General features: G+C 36.3%; 3 protein-coding genes across 4 annotated transcripts in view; 1 reads left to right on the forward strand and 2 right to left on the reverse strand.

The window, feature by feature from the left end:
• The window catches only part of LOC119834034 (serine/arginine repetitive matrix protein 2), a 10,466-nt gene extending 5,368 nt beyond the window's left edge, over nt 1-5,098 (reverse strand). The window contains exons 1-6 of the mRNA XM_038358311.1: nt 4,705-5,098; nt 4,169-4,636; nt 3,991-4,086; nt 3,219-3,641; nt 2,841-3,131; nt 7-2,677 (exon numbers count right to left, since the gene is read on the reverse strand). Coding sequence (XP_038214239.1) covers nt 7-2,677; nt 2,841-3,131; nt 3,219-3,641; nt 3,991-4,086; nt 4,169-4,636; nt 4,705-4,842 — 4,087 coding nt within the window. The 5' untranslated portion in view covers nt 4,843-5,098. The remainder of the gene's footprint in view (nt 1-6; nt 2,678-2,840; nt 3,132-3,218; nt 3,642-3,990; nt 4,087-4,168; nt 4,637-4,704) is intronic.
• A 277-nt stretch (nt 5,099-5,375) lies between these two features.
• LOC119834004 (zinc finger C4H2 domain-containing protein) lies at nt 5,376-11,994 on the forward strand. Of its 2 annotated transcripts, none has more exons than XM_038358273.1 (5): nt 5,376-5,569; nt 5,772-5,943; nt 6,850-7,028; nt 8,559-8,639; nt 10,405-11,994. In XM_038358273.1, the coding sequence occupies exons 1-5, from the start codon at nt 5,511-5,513 to the stop codon at nt 10,529-10,531; spliced, it is 618 nt and encodes a 205-aa protein (XP_038214201.1). In that variant the 5' UTR covers nt 5,376-5,510; the 3' UTR covers nt 10,532-11,994. The 2 variants fall into 2 exon arrangements, with proteins under 2 accessions (XP_038214201.1, XP_038214200.1); XM_038358272.1 differs by having other exon boundaries at nt 5,378-5,569; nt 8,559-8,678.
• A 1,216-nt stretch (nt 11,995-13,210) lies between these two features.
• Nucleotides 13,211-14,803, reverse strand: part of LOC119834035 (cathepsin L-like) — an 8,775-nt gene continuing 7,182 nt past the window's right edge. The window contains exon 5 of the mRNA XM_038358312.1: nt 13,211-14,031. Within this exon, the coding sequence (XP_038214240.1) occupies nt 13,801-14,031 (231 nt within the window). The 3' untranslated portion in view covers nt 13,211-13,800. The remainder of the gene's footprint in view (nt 14,032-14,803) is intronic.

The raw sequence follows: 14,803 nt of genomic DNA on the forward strand, positions 1-14,803 counted from the left end.
GCGCGCGCGGAGAGACGTCGCGCCCGAACGGATCCTTGACTTTTCTCCTCTTCTCGGTGACCAGCGTGCGTACGTCGTAGCGTTCGAGATCTTTTCTCTTTTCCTTTCTCTTCTTTTTAACTTCCGGGGCCTCACTCGAGGATCGTCTTTCTTTTTTCTTTTTGTCTTCCCTGTCTCTCTCTCTGTAGTTTCTCTCTTTACCACTTTTACTTAGTTTTTTGAAAGTGATGTCAGTCTTCTTTTTACTTTTACTTTTTTCTTTGGCCTCCTTCTTAGATTCTTTCTTCTTCTTCTTCTTTACTTCTTCTCTGGAGTCACTCTTTTTCTTATCACTCTTCTTTTTCTCGACGACGTCAGGCTCCGGTAGTTCGGCAGGCTTGGCTCTGGGCGGCGAGGCCTGCGACTGCACGGACGGCGGCCGCTCGTTCTCAGAGAACATTTCGTTTCCCTCTTCTTCTGATATCATTTCTGTGTCGAGTCCTTCTAGACCCTTATCTTTATCGATTTCAAAAGACGCATCTTTCGGTTTGTTTTCGTCTAAGCAGGGCGTGTAACTCCTTTCATCTTCAGTTTCACTGATGGATTCAGTCATTTTTTCTACATTTTCTTCAACTTTCTCATTAGATTTTTCGTCTTTAGGCGATTGTATGTTTAAACAGATTTCAGTATCGGACATTTCATTGTCATGCTCTGAGTGAGATTTATCAGATTTATTATCATCCTGAAATTCATTGTCTTCTTCATTCACGACTTCCATGTCTTCCTCCTTGTTATTCGCAGTTTCCTCACACTTTTTTATTTCTTCTTCTAGTTTATTGTTTACTTGAGTGTTTTGCTCATTTTTTTCTACAATATTATGGCCATCCGCTTTAACTTCCTTATTTTGTTTCCACGTTGTGTTCGTTGACTCTTCTTCTTCAAATAATTTTTCGTGTTCTTTACTTAACTTAGGACTGGCCGGATTATCAGATTCCAATTTATCTTCAGTAACATCGCTTTTTTCTGTAGCAGCTACATCCTGATTAGTATCTTCTTCATCATACAAAGACACCCTTTTAATTAAAGATTGTGTGTTTAGTTTAATTTTTATAGGATTTCGAGTATTTGTTGTAATAGGGCAACGCTTAGATATTTTTTCTTTATATTCTTCTTCGGTTTTACTCATAATATTTGATTCATAGCTTGTGGGTGTTGAGGATTTATTATTGTTCAGAGGTGTTTCTGCTTTTATAGTCTGATCAGAAGCATTATCTGATTTAGCAGGAGAAGGTATGTCAGGTACATCATCATCCTCTTGAACAAGATCCTCCAAACCATCCTGTTGCGGTTGTTCAGGCTCTATATCATCATTTAAAATACTTGTATTATTAGCTATATGTACACTTGTTGCAGAGTAAATTGAGAAATTCGGACAGTCGCCTTCCGAATCCTCATCGCTCTTATCATTATGAGTATCTGTTGCTGGAACAATTAAATTCCTGTGTTCTTTTAAAACTTGCCTCACTGCACTGTCCAGTACATTTGCAGGAACATTCATACTACTGGTGTCAATTCCAGCTAAAATACTTTGTACAGTTCTCGGCGGCGCTGGAGCCGGGGGTAGAGGCACTGCGACTGCTGGTGCCGCGACTGGGATCTCGGCCACCCGAGGAACTGAAGCTGTCGAAGGTTCTGGTAAATCTTTCTGCTCATCCCCGCTGTCATCGTCATTTGTTGGTTCAGTGGGATCATACTTTTCTGTATCAATGACGAGACCAGAATCACTTTTCTCATCTTCGGACTTTTCCAATTCTCCTGATTTTGGAAAATTGAACATTGGTGGTTGGGGTAAGGGTTGAAATGGCTGGGTTTCGACAGGAGGGTTATACAGTTGTGGTTGAGGCTTTTCTTGCTGTGGGGTTTCTACTCTTGAAAAAGAATCAATATTTGATGTTCTTGGAGGTATCTGTCCCATTCTCATATCGAGAGGATTTTCAAACCCACCAAAAGAATGTCTAGCAGCGGCAGGAGGCATATCCTGCCGGGAAGCTGGTGGAGCATTGGCATATGGTTGCCAGGGTGGACCTAAACTGTAACGCCCTTGATTTTGGTCATTAAGCCTTGGAGTATTGGAAAAATTTTGTGGTCTGTTAGCATCATTAGGTGCATTTCGTCTTGTCCTATCGAAGTATGAATCATCTGCATGTGAAAATTGATGGGGTCGTCTATAGTTATCGAAGAATTCTGGTTCTGAATCACGCCGCATATTGTTGTTATTTTGATAATTGTTATACATATTATTATTCCCTTGTCTGTTCTGGTATGAATTTCCATAATTGTTGTCATAGTTTCCTCTGTTAAAGTTATTAGTGTTTTGGTCGCGATGATAGGTTCCGCGGTAGCCTCCGCCCCAGCCGCCGCCGCCGCGGGACTGTCCCGGATAAGATGGAACTTCTCTAACAGCCTCTTCAGTTTTTGTCAAGTCCAGTTTTTTTTCTTTTTGTGCTTCTTCCGGACTTTTATTTGTTGGCAAAATTTTCGTTTTTTGTAATTTGATGTTCACATTTCCATCAACAGAAACAGAAACAATAGAATTTTTAGAATGCAAGAGAGTTTGGCTCTCTAAAATGTTTGAGAGTAAATCAGGTGCTGATGAGGCATGTGTTGGGGATGGTATGCTTATCATTTTCCTTCTTGCCTGAAAAGGTTTAGATTAAATAATTATTATTTAGACACAATCAATTTATTTATATAACTGGGTATTTGAAAAATTAGGTTGAGAAATTTTAGACAGAGAAAACATGTGAGTAAATTTAATAAATCAAATGTTATAAAATATGTCAAAATGCCAATATTATTACCTGTCTATAAGCACTAAGTATGCTAGAGGTAGGTCTAATTGCTACTGCTGTGGATGCTCCCTCTGATACATCAACTTCATCATCAGAAAAATATTCCAACTGATTAGTATTTCCATATATGCTGAGAGTTGGAATGCCTGCTCTTTGTCTACTGACTCTCAAGTCTTGAACACCTCTCGGGTTAGCAGACTGTACAATTTCTTGGTCAATCTTCATTGTCTTGAGCATAGCTCTCACACTGGCTCGAACATGTGACCTTCTTGCTGCTGTTCGAGGTTGTCTTTTACGTGTCTGAAATCGTCAACATGCATTAAAAGATTAAATCTGGTGCAATGTTTCTTTTACATAAAAGTAGGTGATAAATGTGATATGACATACCTTTCTCCTCCTAACAGTTCGTGTGACACTCCGTGTTATTGGAAACTTTCCATTCTCCTGTATCTCATACTCAATCAAAACCTTTCTTGTTCTCCTCCGAGTGGTTCTTTTCCTTTTTGTTGCCCTTCTTTTAGTTGTGGTGGAGCTACTCCTGTTTGTTGTTCTGAAACCTCTAGATGAAGTTGGAATGTCTTCAATACTGAGCCTGCTCCCTCTCTGTCCGCTGGATGTGGAGGGTTGGTCAGGATTACTATGTGTCCTGGCTGATCTCCTAACATTTCTGGGTGCTCGGAGGGGAGTGGGTCTAGGCCCCATGGGTCTACTGATATCTGCAATATCAGTGAACAGATCTTCCACTTCTGACAAATTGATGGCATCATAAATATCATCACAACTTGGACACAACCACTGAGAAGCTGGCACCTGTGGATTATTAATTCTAAGTATATTGTTGCATTAAGGGAAAATTTCTTTAAAACAAATTTATATTGACATGACATAGCCTTGTTGTTATTGTGATAAAATAAAACAATCATTTGCTATCATAATTTATACACCTGACATTAATTGTATGTGAATGTGGTGGTATTATTAATATTGTTGTATATTATAGGATCCAAAGTGTTTTGGATTATTGCTATCAATGTACAAAAGTGATGGAAATGGATGAAAAGGATGTGTTTGATATGAAAAGCATAACAGAGCTAATAACAAAAACTTTGAAATTTATATTTTTATTAAAAAATAATTTTTTAAATAAAAAAAATGGTACCTCTGTGAGTGGAGGAGTGAGACATTGCATGTGATACCCAAGGTCACAGCCATCACACAATAACATTGACTCTTCATCGTCACCCCTGCTACATATCTGGAACATTACTGTTATGGTTAAATCACCAAGCTCAAAAGAAGCTTAAAAATATACTGTTGTTCAACATTTAACAACTTACCTCACAAACAATAGTTTCTTCTACTACAAGTATGTCAACAGATGGTCGTCTTTCTATTACTTTAACAGGCTCAGTTCTTAGCACTCGTCCACCAATACAAGCTTTCACCACTATTGATTCAAATGTTATCCTATCTACGGGGCATGTGTTTACATTCTTTGACCATTCTGTTATACAATCCAAACAGAATATATGCTCACAGTTTATGGGAGTACCGATTTCTTGATTTGTAAAGCGCAGCAAACATATTGAGCACTTGTCAGAATTGCCTTCTGAACTGTCCGAGGCAAACCCAGAAGGTGCCTTCGATGTAGATGCCACTTGCTTCGAATTTGAGCGGTCACTCGCCCAACCTGAAGTGTCGCTCTCTGGCTCCGAATCGCGGAGCTTCGGGAGGGTGCGTCTGCGGCGACTGCCGCATACGACTGAACTACCACTACTGTCACTAGACTCATTCTCACTCACGACCTGAAAGTGATTATAAATTAGATATTTCGAATAAGCAAATCTGATGAGTACACAAATAGGATATTCACCCTTAATTTTTTTCTACGTGTCCTTGTCACGCCGATGCTCTCCTCACTGTCAGAATCTGAGCTAGATGAGAGTATCATCACCTTTTTTATTTTTCGTTTTGGCCGTGACGGCGAATCATCACCGCCTTCTTCGTTCATTTTGAACGGTAAACAAGACGGACCACTGTTTCAGTATGCGCGACACGAAGCAATTTGCAAAGTTGTAAACTTCCTTTGCAGATATATTCCTAAAGTGTGTGATATGACACTAGGTGAATTCATTCAGCTTACTTAATTAAATAATACATGAAAACTATACATTTACTTATAAATAAAGCATACGCGTTATCAAAAACTATTTTTATATTTTGACAGCAAGCCGCTTTCGATGATCAGGCGGCCATTTTCAATATAGTCAAATCATAGACATTTTTTTTCTACACCCGCAGATAAAATAAAGACAAAGAATGATACATTTATTAAAAATAATTGTAATTCAATATTTTTATATAATGTGGAATTGTTATAATCTTGTACTATTTTAATGAATAAAGAATAGATGCAAATAATATAAATAATTTAATCTTGAATATGTACCATAATTCATAGTGATGATTCTATTTATATAAATTCCATTACAATGAACTTTGACTGAAGACCGAGTGATTTTTACTATTCGTATGTTCGAATTCGTATTCGCATTTCACAGTTGTATTGTGCACATCACTAGTATGTTTTAATTTGTGGTTGAAATAGATGGACATTGTTTTGTGATTTATATTTTCATTTATTTAAACAAATTATTTACTAGTGTTTGTTAAAAAAGAATGACCGCTGAAAACGAACGAGAGATATATCACAAATTGGAAGCAATGAAAGAAATCAGGTATGATTTTCATTCATAATATTAATGCTTTCACACCTGTGGACCTTCGATCAATATTTAAACACTTGACACAAATCATTTTATTAGCAAGTAATTATGAAGGGTTTGCCTGATAAAACATAAACCACAAAGACATGCTACATGTATCGAAGTTATCAAACAATTTGAAAGTAACTTGGTGATGTACGTAATTTTTTTATAGAAATAAAACAATAACCCTGGAGCGTTTGAAGCGGAGCATACTAACCGAGGTGCGTAGTGGAGACCAGGAAGGGCGATGTCTGGCGCAGTACAAGCGGGAAATGGAATTATTACAGCAGGAGAAGATGAGCCACGTCGAGGAACTGCGGCAGATACACGCTGATATTAATGCTGTGAGTTTTACATTAATCGATATTTGTGCAATGCAATGGTATAATGGTTAATATAATTGTATTTAAATTCATACAATTTCCATGTATGGCTATTGATTAAATGGCATAAAACATTGTCATGTACAATTCGGCATGTAACATGTATCTTCGACTTTTCGTGGGCCAATTATAAATTTAAATTATGTAAGTAGAGTAAAAAGGAAAGAATAATTTTTTAAAAACATAAATTAAAAATAGTAAAACCATAAATAGTGCTAGTAGATAGATAAGAAATAAAAATCCTAAGAATAGTATACAATATTAGTTGTTATAGTTAAATTTCAACAAATTCTGAAAGGATGAGAAATATATCAATTCAAACTATGAAATTTGTTTACATTTTCTAAATTTCTATATGGTGGATCAAATTGAGAGAACAGGTGGCATCAGTTCAGTTTGTTATTGTAGTGCGAGCTATTGTTAGCTGTGATTGTAACTACTCGCTGTGTTTGTTTAACTTGTCTCTGTTCAATGAAACCACATGCTCAGCTATTGTAGTCTAATTCTATATAATATAGATATACCGATATAGATTTGATCGTAAATTATGGCTGAACTATGTCAGTTTAGTACACGTTTTAGTTTTAATTAAAAAAATATATTTTTATGTAGTGGAACTACTATTAAGTGTGATATTTTAAAAAAATTACTGGTGTAATATCATTTTGTCAGTATGTTGACAATTCAAAGTGCTTCTAAAAGAAGTTTAGTTCAATAAATAAATATTAGAGTTTGAGAATTTGATTATCCTGTTTCACTGAGTCTTTTTTACTGTTTAATGAAAATTGATTACATAATAGGATTTTTATATTCATTTGGCTCTTTCTATGTAAAGGAATTATAGAATTGTGTGGGCTCACATTCCAGATGGAGACTGTGATAAAGCAAACGGAGGAGAGCATGTCGCGCAAGCTGTCGAACGCGTCGCGGCTGCACGAGGACTACCGGCCACTGAAGGCGGAGGTGGACCTGCTGCGGCGCCAGTGCCTCGGGCTCGAGCGCCTGCCCGACCTGCACGAGGAGGAGGGCAGCCCCATCACACCCGAGTGGGTATATGTTGCGCTTTCGTTAGGCCCCCCATTCCTCGAACGTTGCACAGATATCTATGTTGTTTTGCTTAGCTGTGGACAAGGGAAACAACTGTTCATTAAAACATTTTAAAAATTATAAACAAACCTATGCCAAACATACATTAACAATAGCACACTTATTCACCTTTCACGCATCGTCATTTGCCTACCTATACACAACCTCACACTGTTTTGGCCAGGATGAAGCTAGGGGTGTGTAGGAAAGAAAGATAAATTTTTTATTTAGTAACAGTTCGTTATCAAATAACATATTACATGTAGAAAAGTCATAAATGAAGATACTTAGCTTGGATATTGTTTATTTATAGATACAATTACAATAAAAATAAGGAATGTAATAACATAGGAAAAAAACATTATTAAGGTTATTTCACATATTATATATAACAGAGATAGATATTGGATAGATCAGGCAACATCATCCATCTTAACGGGCCCGATGCATCACAGTCCACTCATTGTAGTGCCCGAGTGCTCTCATATATATCATATGTCATAATGTAATGAACAGCAATTAAATAGTGATCCCCAAAATTTGTGCAGTTGTCTATCAGCAGTTTGACCTCATACAGAGCACTGAATTTATATGTATACCATATATACTGGGTTGCAAAGCTCCTGGGTTTATAGGGTAATGCAAAATACTGTATCAACAGCTTGCAAAATATAAACTACAACTTTTTTTTATGTCATAGCGGGCAACTGAGCTGGTGGTCTACCTGATAGTCAACGATCACCACCGCCCATGAACATTTGCAGAGGCTCAGACCTCTGAGAATGCGCTGCCCCCTTTTAAGGGGTGGATTAATGACTGGAAAGAAGGAATGGACTGGGAACTGGCCTCCGACTCCCCCACTCAGCGTACGAAACACAATAGCAAACTATTATTTCACGCCGGTTTTCTGTGGGGGTGTGGTACTGCCCGGCACGAGCTGACCTAATGCGTGCCGAAGCGTGCTCGACTCCCACAATAACTTGTATTACTCTGAAATTTTATGCAGATAAATGCAAGAATAGGTAATTGGTAAATTAATGCGAGGATATTAATATTAATCGATAAAATAGTTTGTATCACAACAGTTCCAAAACGAATGAACCAATTTTGTAAAAAATTTCGAATTTAGTAGTGGTATAATAGGCGATATTGTTGGTAGTGTAATTTAAGCAGATTTATTCAGTAATTTGAAATATACTGTTTTGTTAAAGAATTTCTTAAATTGTATAACAAGACATAATATTTCAGACCATTCGCGTTATATAAACAACATTCACCATACAACAGGAATCCGTTTAAATTGTAATATTAATTAGGGCCCGTTCGATAACTTCCTCATACGTTCTGTGTCCCATATCTTGCTAACAAAATAACATCGTATGTATCGTCGAGAAGTGTCAAACAAGTCAAATAGGCTAAACACATGGACCGATTTAAACCCAAAGAGTGTTGAAATATTGTATAAGTAATGTGCGGTGTGTGCGCGGCAGCCGGTTCCCGGCGCTGCCGCGCGCGGCGCCCTTCGCGGCGCCGGCCCCGCGCAAGCCGCCGCCGCCGCCGCCCGCCTTCAGGTCTGCCCTACAACAAGATTTCCTTACCGTCTCGCTGAGGTTCGCCCCGTTCTCTTGTGTTGCGATACCCCCCCCACTCCCCACTCCCCACTCCCCACTACCGCCCACCTCCCGTCCAATGGTGCCTCTACACAGTCGAATAATAAATAACTGTGTGCAAAAAGTGTACTCGCCATTCGCCTTGAGATTAATGAGACGCATATTCCTGTTATGACCGGGTTTTTAAGACAAATCAAAGAAGACGAATGTGTGAATGCACCATAACAGATAGCCCTATGAAACAACTGATATGTATCACTCCCCCCCCACTTCACCCACAAACCCCCGCCCCCGCACGCTTATTACGCTTGCGCGTGAACAATTTGTATACTATGTGTTGCGTTGTTGCAAGGTGTTCCCGAGCATAATGGCATTACATAAATATTAGTTATTTTAATGTTCAAGAGGGGGGATATTGGAAAAATAGTAATACTTACTTAATGTATAATTAATGTGTGTGTATTTTTGTATATTTCATAGACAATCCGTTAATAAATGTTATTTTAAACGTTAATATATTCGTATACAAATTGCGTCACGGCCATTTTTTTTAATTTTTATTATTATTATATTGAATTAACTATTATAAAACTCGTATACAGTACCGTCTTTACCATAAGGGCACAAGGGGCCAGTGCCCAGGGCCCCCTTCCTCAGAGGGCCCCGAAGGGCCGACAATTTCTCTCACATTTAATCTCAAAATACTCATTTTAGATTTATTCGAATCAATATATTTATATGAATTTGAGTGACATCAAGCCTACAGGGTCTCGGTTGGGTGCGGTATATAGACACGGTAGCTTCTAGCTTAATTTAAACTTAGTGCGCTTTTTGGCTGTACTAAAGGGCTGTTTTTGGTCTGATATAACTTACCAGACAATTACTTGAGTTTATAAATTTTATAATCTAGAGTCTATAATGTCTATTTTCAATTTGCATATCATTTGATTTTTTATTCAGTTATTCAGTAATTTAAAAGTATTTCTGAACGCATCCTACCTAATTTACTAAGAACACTATCTAGCGATCATCCATGCAAACCGCTCCAATGCCAAATTCAAGCGACCATAAAAAATGTCGACTTTGTCTATGGTTGGGCCCCGGATAAATTATGAAAAACTTTCAGTCGAAACTTTTTACCTAAAGTTATTACTCAATATATCACTTATTTTCACAGAAGTGTCGTGATTTAATTTTGTTTAATGTAATTTGGGTAAAATTAATAGAACTATTGATTTGTTCGTTTAAATATTATATCGAAAAGAACATATCTAAGTGGTTCACAAAAGAGAAAAAAAGTTTTAGCTCAAAAAGAAATCACGGAAAATCCTTCAAAATCATTAATTATATTAGATTAGATTACCCATAATAAAGCAGATCACAGTAAAAAAATGTATTTCACTTTCTTTACATTCCAAAAGGGCCCCAAATTCTTGTGTGCCCAAGGGCCCCAGCACAGTATAAGACGGCCCTGCTCGTATAAGTTAATTTTTCGTTAATTATGTGTAAATTATAACATCACAAGTTTTATTACAATAACCCGTGTTGGTGCCTTGATTTAGCAGAATAAAATAAATAATTATTATTATATTTCATGTTGTATTAAAGAATATATGACTTTTGCTTAATATTTACATTTACTGTTCAATTTAAAACGCAATTAAAACATTGCCACCACACGTAATACATAATAAAGCGTGCTTTAAACCCGTTAAACACCGAGCAGGCAGCAGCCGCCGCCGATGAAGTCCTGCCTGTCGTGCCACCAGCAGATCCACCGCAACGCGCCCATCTGCCCACTCTGCAAGGCCAAGAGCCGCTCCAGGAATCCTAAGAAACCTAAGAAGAAATAGTGCGCCCGCGCAACCTGACTCACCTAACCCCCCCACCCCTCCCTCTTATCCCCTCATAACATATTATTTCATCCTAACATATTATACATTAGTAAATTTAATTGATGAAGTCAGCGGGTAACACCTCCATGGCAATGAAATGTCCTCACACTTATGGCGCAAGTTAAGGGGCTCTCCAGTTGAGAATCTGATGCATTAATATTAAGGGTCTATAAACGTTATTGATAATTTTAGGTTTCAAAATGTGTAGAAAATTTATTTATTACTTTTTACTGTATATTTCTACATATTTTTTTTATATTAAATAGAAAAAATGCGCACATCGTTTAGATTTATATGTACTATGTACTGTCATAAAATTACAGTATGTCTTTTTATTTCAATGTTATAGTAAACCTTACCCTAAACTCGGTTTTATTGTGAAGTGATTAATGTCAGTACCACATACGCAGACCCTATGAAATTAGATTTAAATTATGGATTTACAGAAAAGTAAATTGCACGAATTACATTTTAAACTAGTTGTAGCTTTCTAGATTCATGTGCTGTATTTATTTTGTACAAATACATGTTTGAGGTGTACTTATTACTCTGTACATATTTTAGTGTGTTTATATTGGAGTTTCACATAAACCTCTTATTTGTATCTTAGTAAAGAATATGTCTTTTATTAATATTGAATATGGCTTTCCTTTCAATTTAATACAGACAAATTTTCCTAGAGAAAATTAGTTTGTTTTTTTTTGTTTCAGCCATGTTTGTAAAGATTTCTTGCAATTTTAGCATATACATGAAACTGTTGCCAACTGCTGTAAAATAAGTGCCAATATAATACTGTACATAGTACTTAATTTTATTTATAGTTTTAAGATTAGAATTACGTCTGTTTCTATTTTTGTTGACTTTTTTCATGCACGTTACTGCGTTTTATTTACTCATTAATAGCTGTAATTTCTAGATATATAAACCATATGGCATTTTTTTGCATACGATAAATGAAAATTATAGATTTCCTGCAACATTGTTGCCTCACAAATATTACTCGATTATTTTTATTAACTTAAGTGTTGCAAAGGAATACTGACAAAAGAAACATTAATTTATAACTAATTATATAACTGGTCAGTTTTCTTTTAATTCTTCCCCCACTGCGCCAAAAAGAGAGAATAGGTACTTTCTGTATGTTTAGATTGATTTTTGAAAATTATGGACTTTTTGCAACAAAATTATATTATCTATAGATTTGACGTAAAGAAGAAAAGTTGTCGCAGTTGGGTTCTTTGGTTTTTTTTTTAAATAACTTGTTTAATAATAGTAAGTAAGTATCATTAATTTCTAGTCCTTAGTAAGTAGGTGTATTTGTGTCTGTAACCCCGGGGTCGTTGTGCGGGAGAAATGAACGAAGATTACTGTAAATATACCTTAATGTGAATATTGTTTTGTAATAAATATCTTATATGTGATTTTGTTTTTTATTATTGCGATGCTGCCCGTGATCACTGGGTAATTGATTTTTATTATAATTTATAGGTCCCAGGTCAGATATGTTTTCAAATGTCGTATATAATATCCTTATTGAAAAAATGTATAAATAGTCGAGCAAGGGGTGATCTTTCAAGCCTTGGTTTGAATTTGTTTGTGGAATTTCGAAATTTGTCACAACATTTTTTACATAATTGTGTACCTACTGAACCAGCTTAACACCTTATTGGTTGGATAAGCCAAGGATTAGAAAATCGACCTAAAGCGATAGGTCATTCAGTAAATGAATCCATGTCTTATTTTTTTTCGCTGTTACAAACAATTCTTCTAAATATTTGAAAGCTGTGATGATGACGTACATAACTTACATCATTAAATATTATCAAAATATGTTCAGTGGTTTTCGCGTGTAAAAGTAACCGTCATACATCATTAACTTTAACATTTATGATATTAGTAGGACTTAAATAATAATTCCAATGTATGTGTGTCACGTGAATCGGACGGGGCGTTCTCGGGTCGGGTCACTGATACCAGTAGAACATTATCTGTGTTAATTGCGCGTCATTTCTATTTCCCAGTAATTTTATCCATACCTATTTAATTGACGATATCATCAATCGACTTGAAATAAGGAGGAGGTTATAAATGCGCGTTTTTTGTGTTTGTTACCTCGTAACGTTTTAATGGGCGAATTGATTTTTTTGTTTGAACGCTACATATATACTATACAAGGATCCACATCCAGATGAAGATATTAATTGTACTAGCTGTACTCAGAGCCATTCTGGTACATAAGCGACGACACTGCCAACATCCAAATATGAAAACTTTTCAGTTTATTATATTAGTGGTTTAACTGTATAGACCACTTTGTATCTAAATCCAATCCAATTAACAAAATTTACTTCCAACAATATTGCTTTTTAAAACGCCAACGGCGATTTATTTGTCTCTCACATTGGGTTCTCATTTCGATTGCTTTACACAAGTCGGGCAATTACCCGTCTGCTATTCCGGAGCGAAACGCTCTTAACCTTAAATCATCTTTCTAGCCAGCATAGGGAAATTTTTGTTTTTACTTTGTGTTTATATTATTACTTGTATTTTAATTTTTTCAGATAAAATAAAGGAGATACAAAATTCTACATTTTTCTTTATGTTTTGTATAAATAAGGATAAATAAAAAACGCACGTAAAAAATTCTCATTTATTATCTTATCTTTTATAATAATCATAACGCTACAGTATCACAAGTCTCCATTTTTTAAACAAACAATTTCTTAAAATTACCTTAATACTAATAAATGAATTGAGATTTAAATAAACTGGTTCATTATAACTTCACTAATCTTCAATTAAACATAAATTTCAATTAAAGACTAAACTGATTGCGTGTTGCGCAGTGCCCAGTTGCGACACTTCATATTTAAACCAAAAGAAAACTTTGAACACGCAAGGTTTAGTATTATAACGTCTATAGTAGTGAGAGAGCGTACACAGCTTGTTTGGGCGACACATCGCATCACGTGTGAAGGCGTCAGACGTGGTTTTAATTTTTTTTACTGTAATTTACAAAACTGACATTAGCAGTAATATAAAGTGGTTTAGACATTTCACACAAATGTCACTATAATTATATATCTATGTTATGTCTTGACTCTCGAGAGACGTGTTGCATAATGTGTCGTGTTGTGTCTTGTATGACGCGTTGTACCGTTGTGCCGCCCTCTGACGCGCGTGTCGCGTGTGTCGCGCGTGTCGCGCGTGGTGTGTCGCGTGTCGCGCTACACCAGCGGGTAGGAGGCGGCGGAGGCGATGCCGCAGTGGTTGTCGCGGTTGCGCGCCATCTTGATGTAGCCGAGCTCGCCCCACGAGCGGCCCCACGAGTTCTTCACCAGCCAGTAGTCGCCGCCCTGCTCGTCTGTGCCGTACCCCACCACCAGCACCTGACGCACACACACATACACATATAATGTTATATGTCTACAAAACACGATTTTGGGTACTCGGTAAATCTTTTTGCATAGGCACAACGGTTAGTAACTATATATTAGTCTGGCCAAATCCAAGAAGAATATCGCATTTAATCGTTCTTTTTTTTTAATGACTTTGACAGAAGGTAATCGGCGTTTCTTGTATTGGTTTTCACCAACTTGACTAATTCACCAACCGGATCGAACTCAAGAATTGATAACTGTAATACATCATATACATAATTATCGTTAGATCTTTCTCGAATGTGGAAAAATGGCAGACAAGTCATTTTCCGAAAAGCAATATGCGTAACGGTTAAATGAAATCAATCAACACAATATTTCCTTATGAAATGTAACGAGTGTAACGTGAATCAGACTTTTCTTGTAATCAATTATCCACACAATGTAAACATAACATAGAACCTATTCTTTAGAGGAAAAATTTACAAGATAAATATTGTTAAACGAAAATAATAACATAAATTGATGAATGTATTGCAACACTAGCATTCCGCCCGCGGCTTTGCCCGCGTAAGCGGTCCCACTAACTATAACAATGTATGAAATGGACATCTCATTCATATTGGACAAATATTACTGGATGAATAATTGTTATAAACGAAAATAATCGAATGCCATATGTATACAATAGTAGGTGTTATCTGGTCTGTATGTTTCATTAAGTACAATTATATAGTCATATTGTTTAGATCGCTTATACCTATTTTTTATGTTATTTTCATATATATGCTATGCTATGCATAATCTAATGTAATTTATTAGTAATTTTATAGTTTAACGTATCTATTTT

The sequence above is a fragment of the Zerene cesonia genome, chromosome 18 (genome assembly GCF_012273895.1).
Source record: "Zerene cesonia ecotype Mississippi chromosome 18, Zerene_cesonia_1.1, whole genome shotgun sequence".
Taxonomy (NCBI): Eukaryota; Metazoa; Arthropoda; class Insecta; order Lepidoptera; family Pieridae; genus Zerene; species Zerene cesonia.

What these genes read in the sequence shown, in the direction of transcription:
- LOC119834004 (XM_038358272.1), top strand. Translation starts at nt 5,511, where the DNA reads ATGACCGCTGAAAACGAACGAGAGATATATCACAAATTGGAAGCAATG. An exon ending in GGCAGCCCCATCACACCCGA is followed by an intron (nt 7,029 to 8,558) that starts GTGGGTATATGT and finishes TGTGCGCGGCAG; the next exon opens with CCGGTTCCCGGCGCTGCCGC. An exon ending in TTCCTTACCGTCTCGCTGAG is followed by an intron (nt 8,679 to 10,404) that starts GTTCGCCCCGTT and finishes AACACCGAGCAG; the next exon opens with GCAGCAGCCGCCGCCGATGA.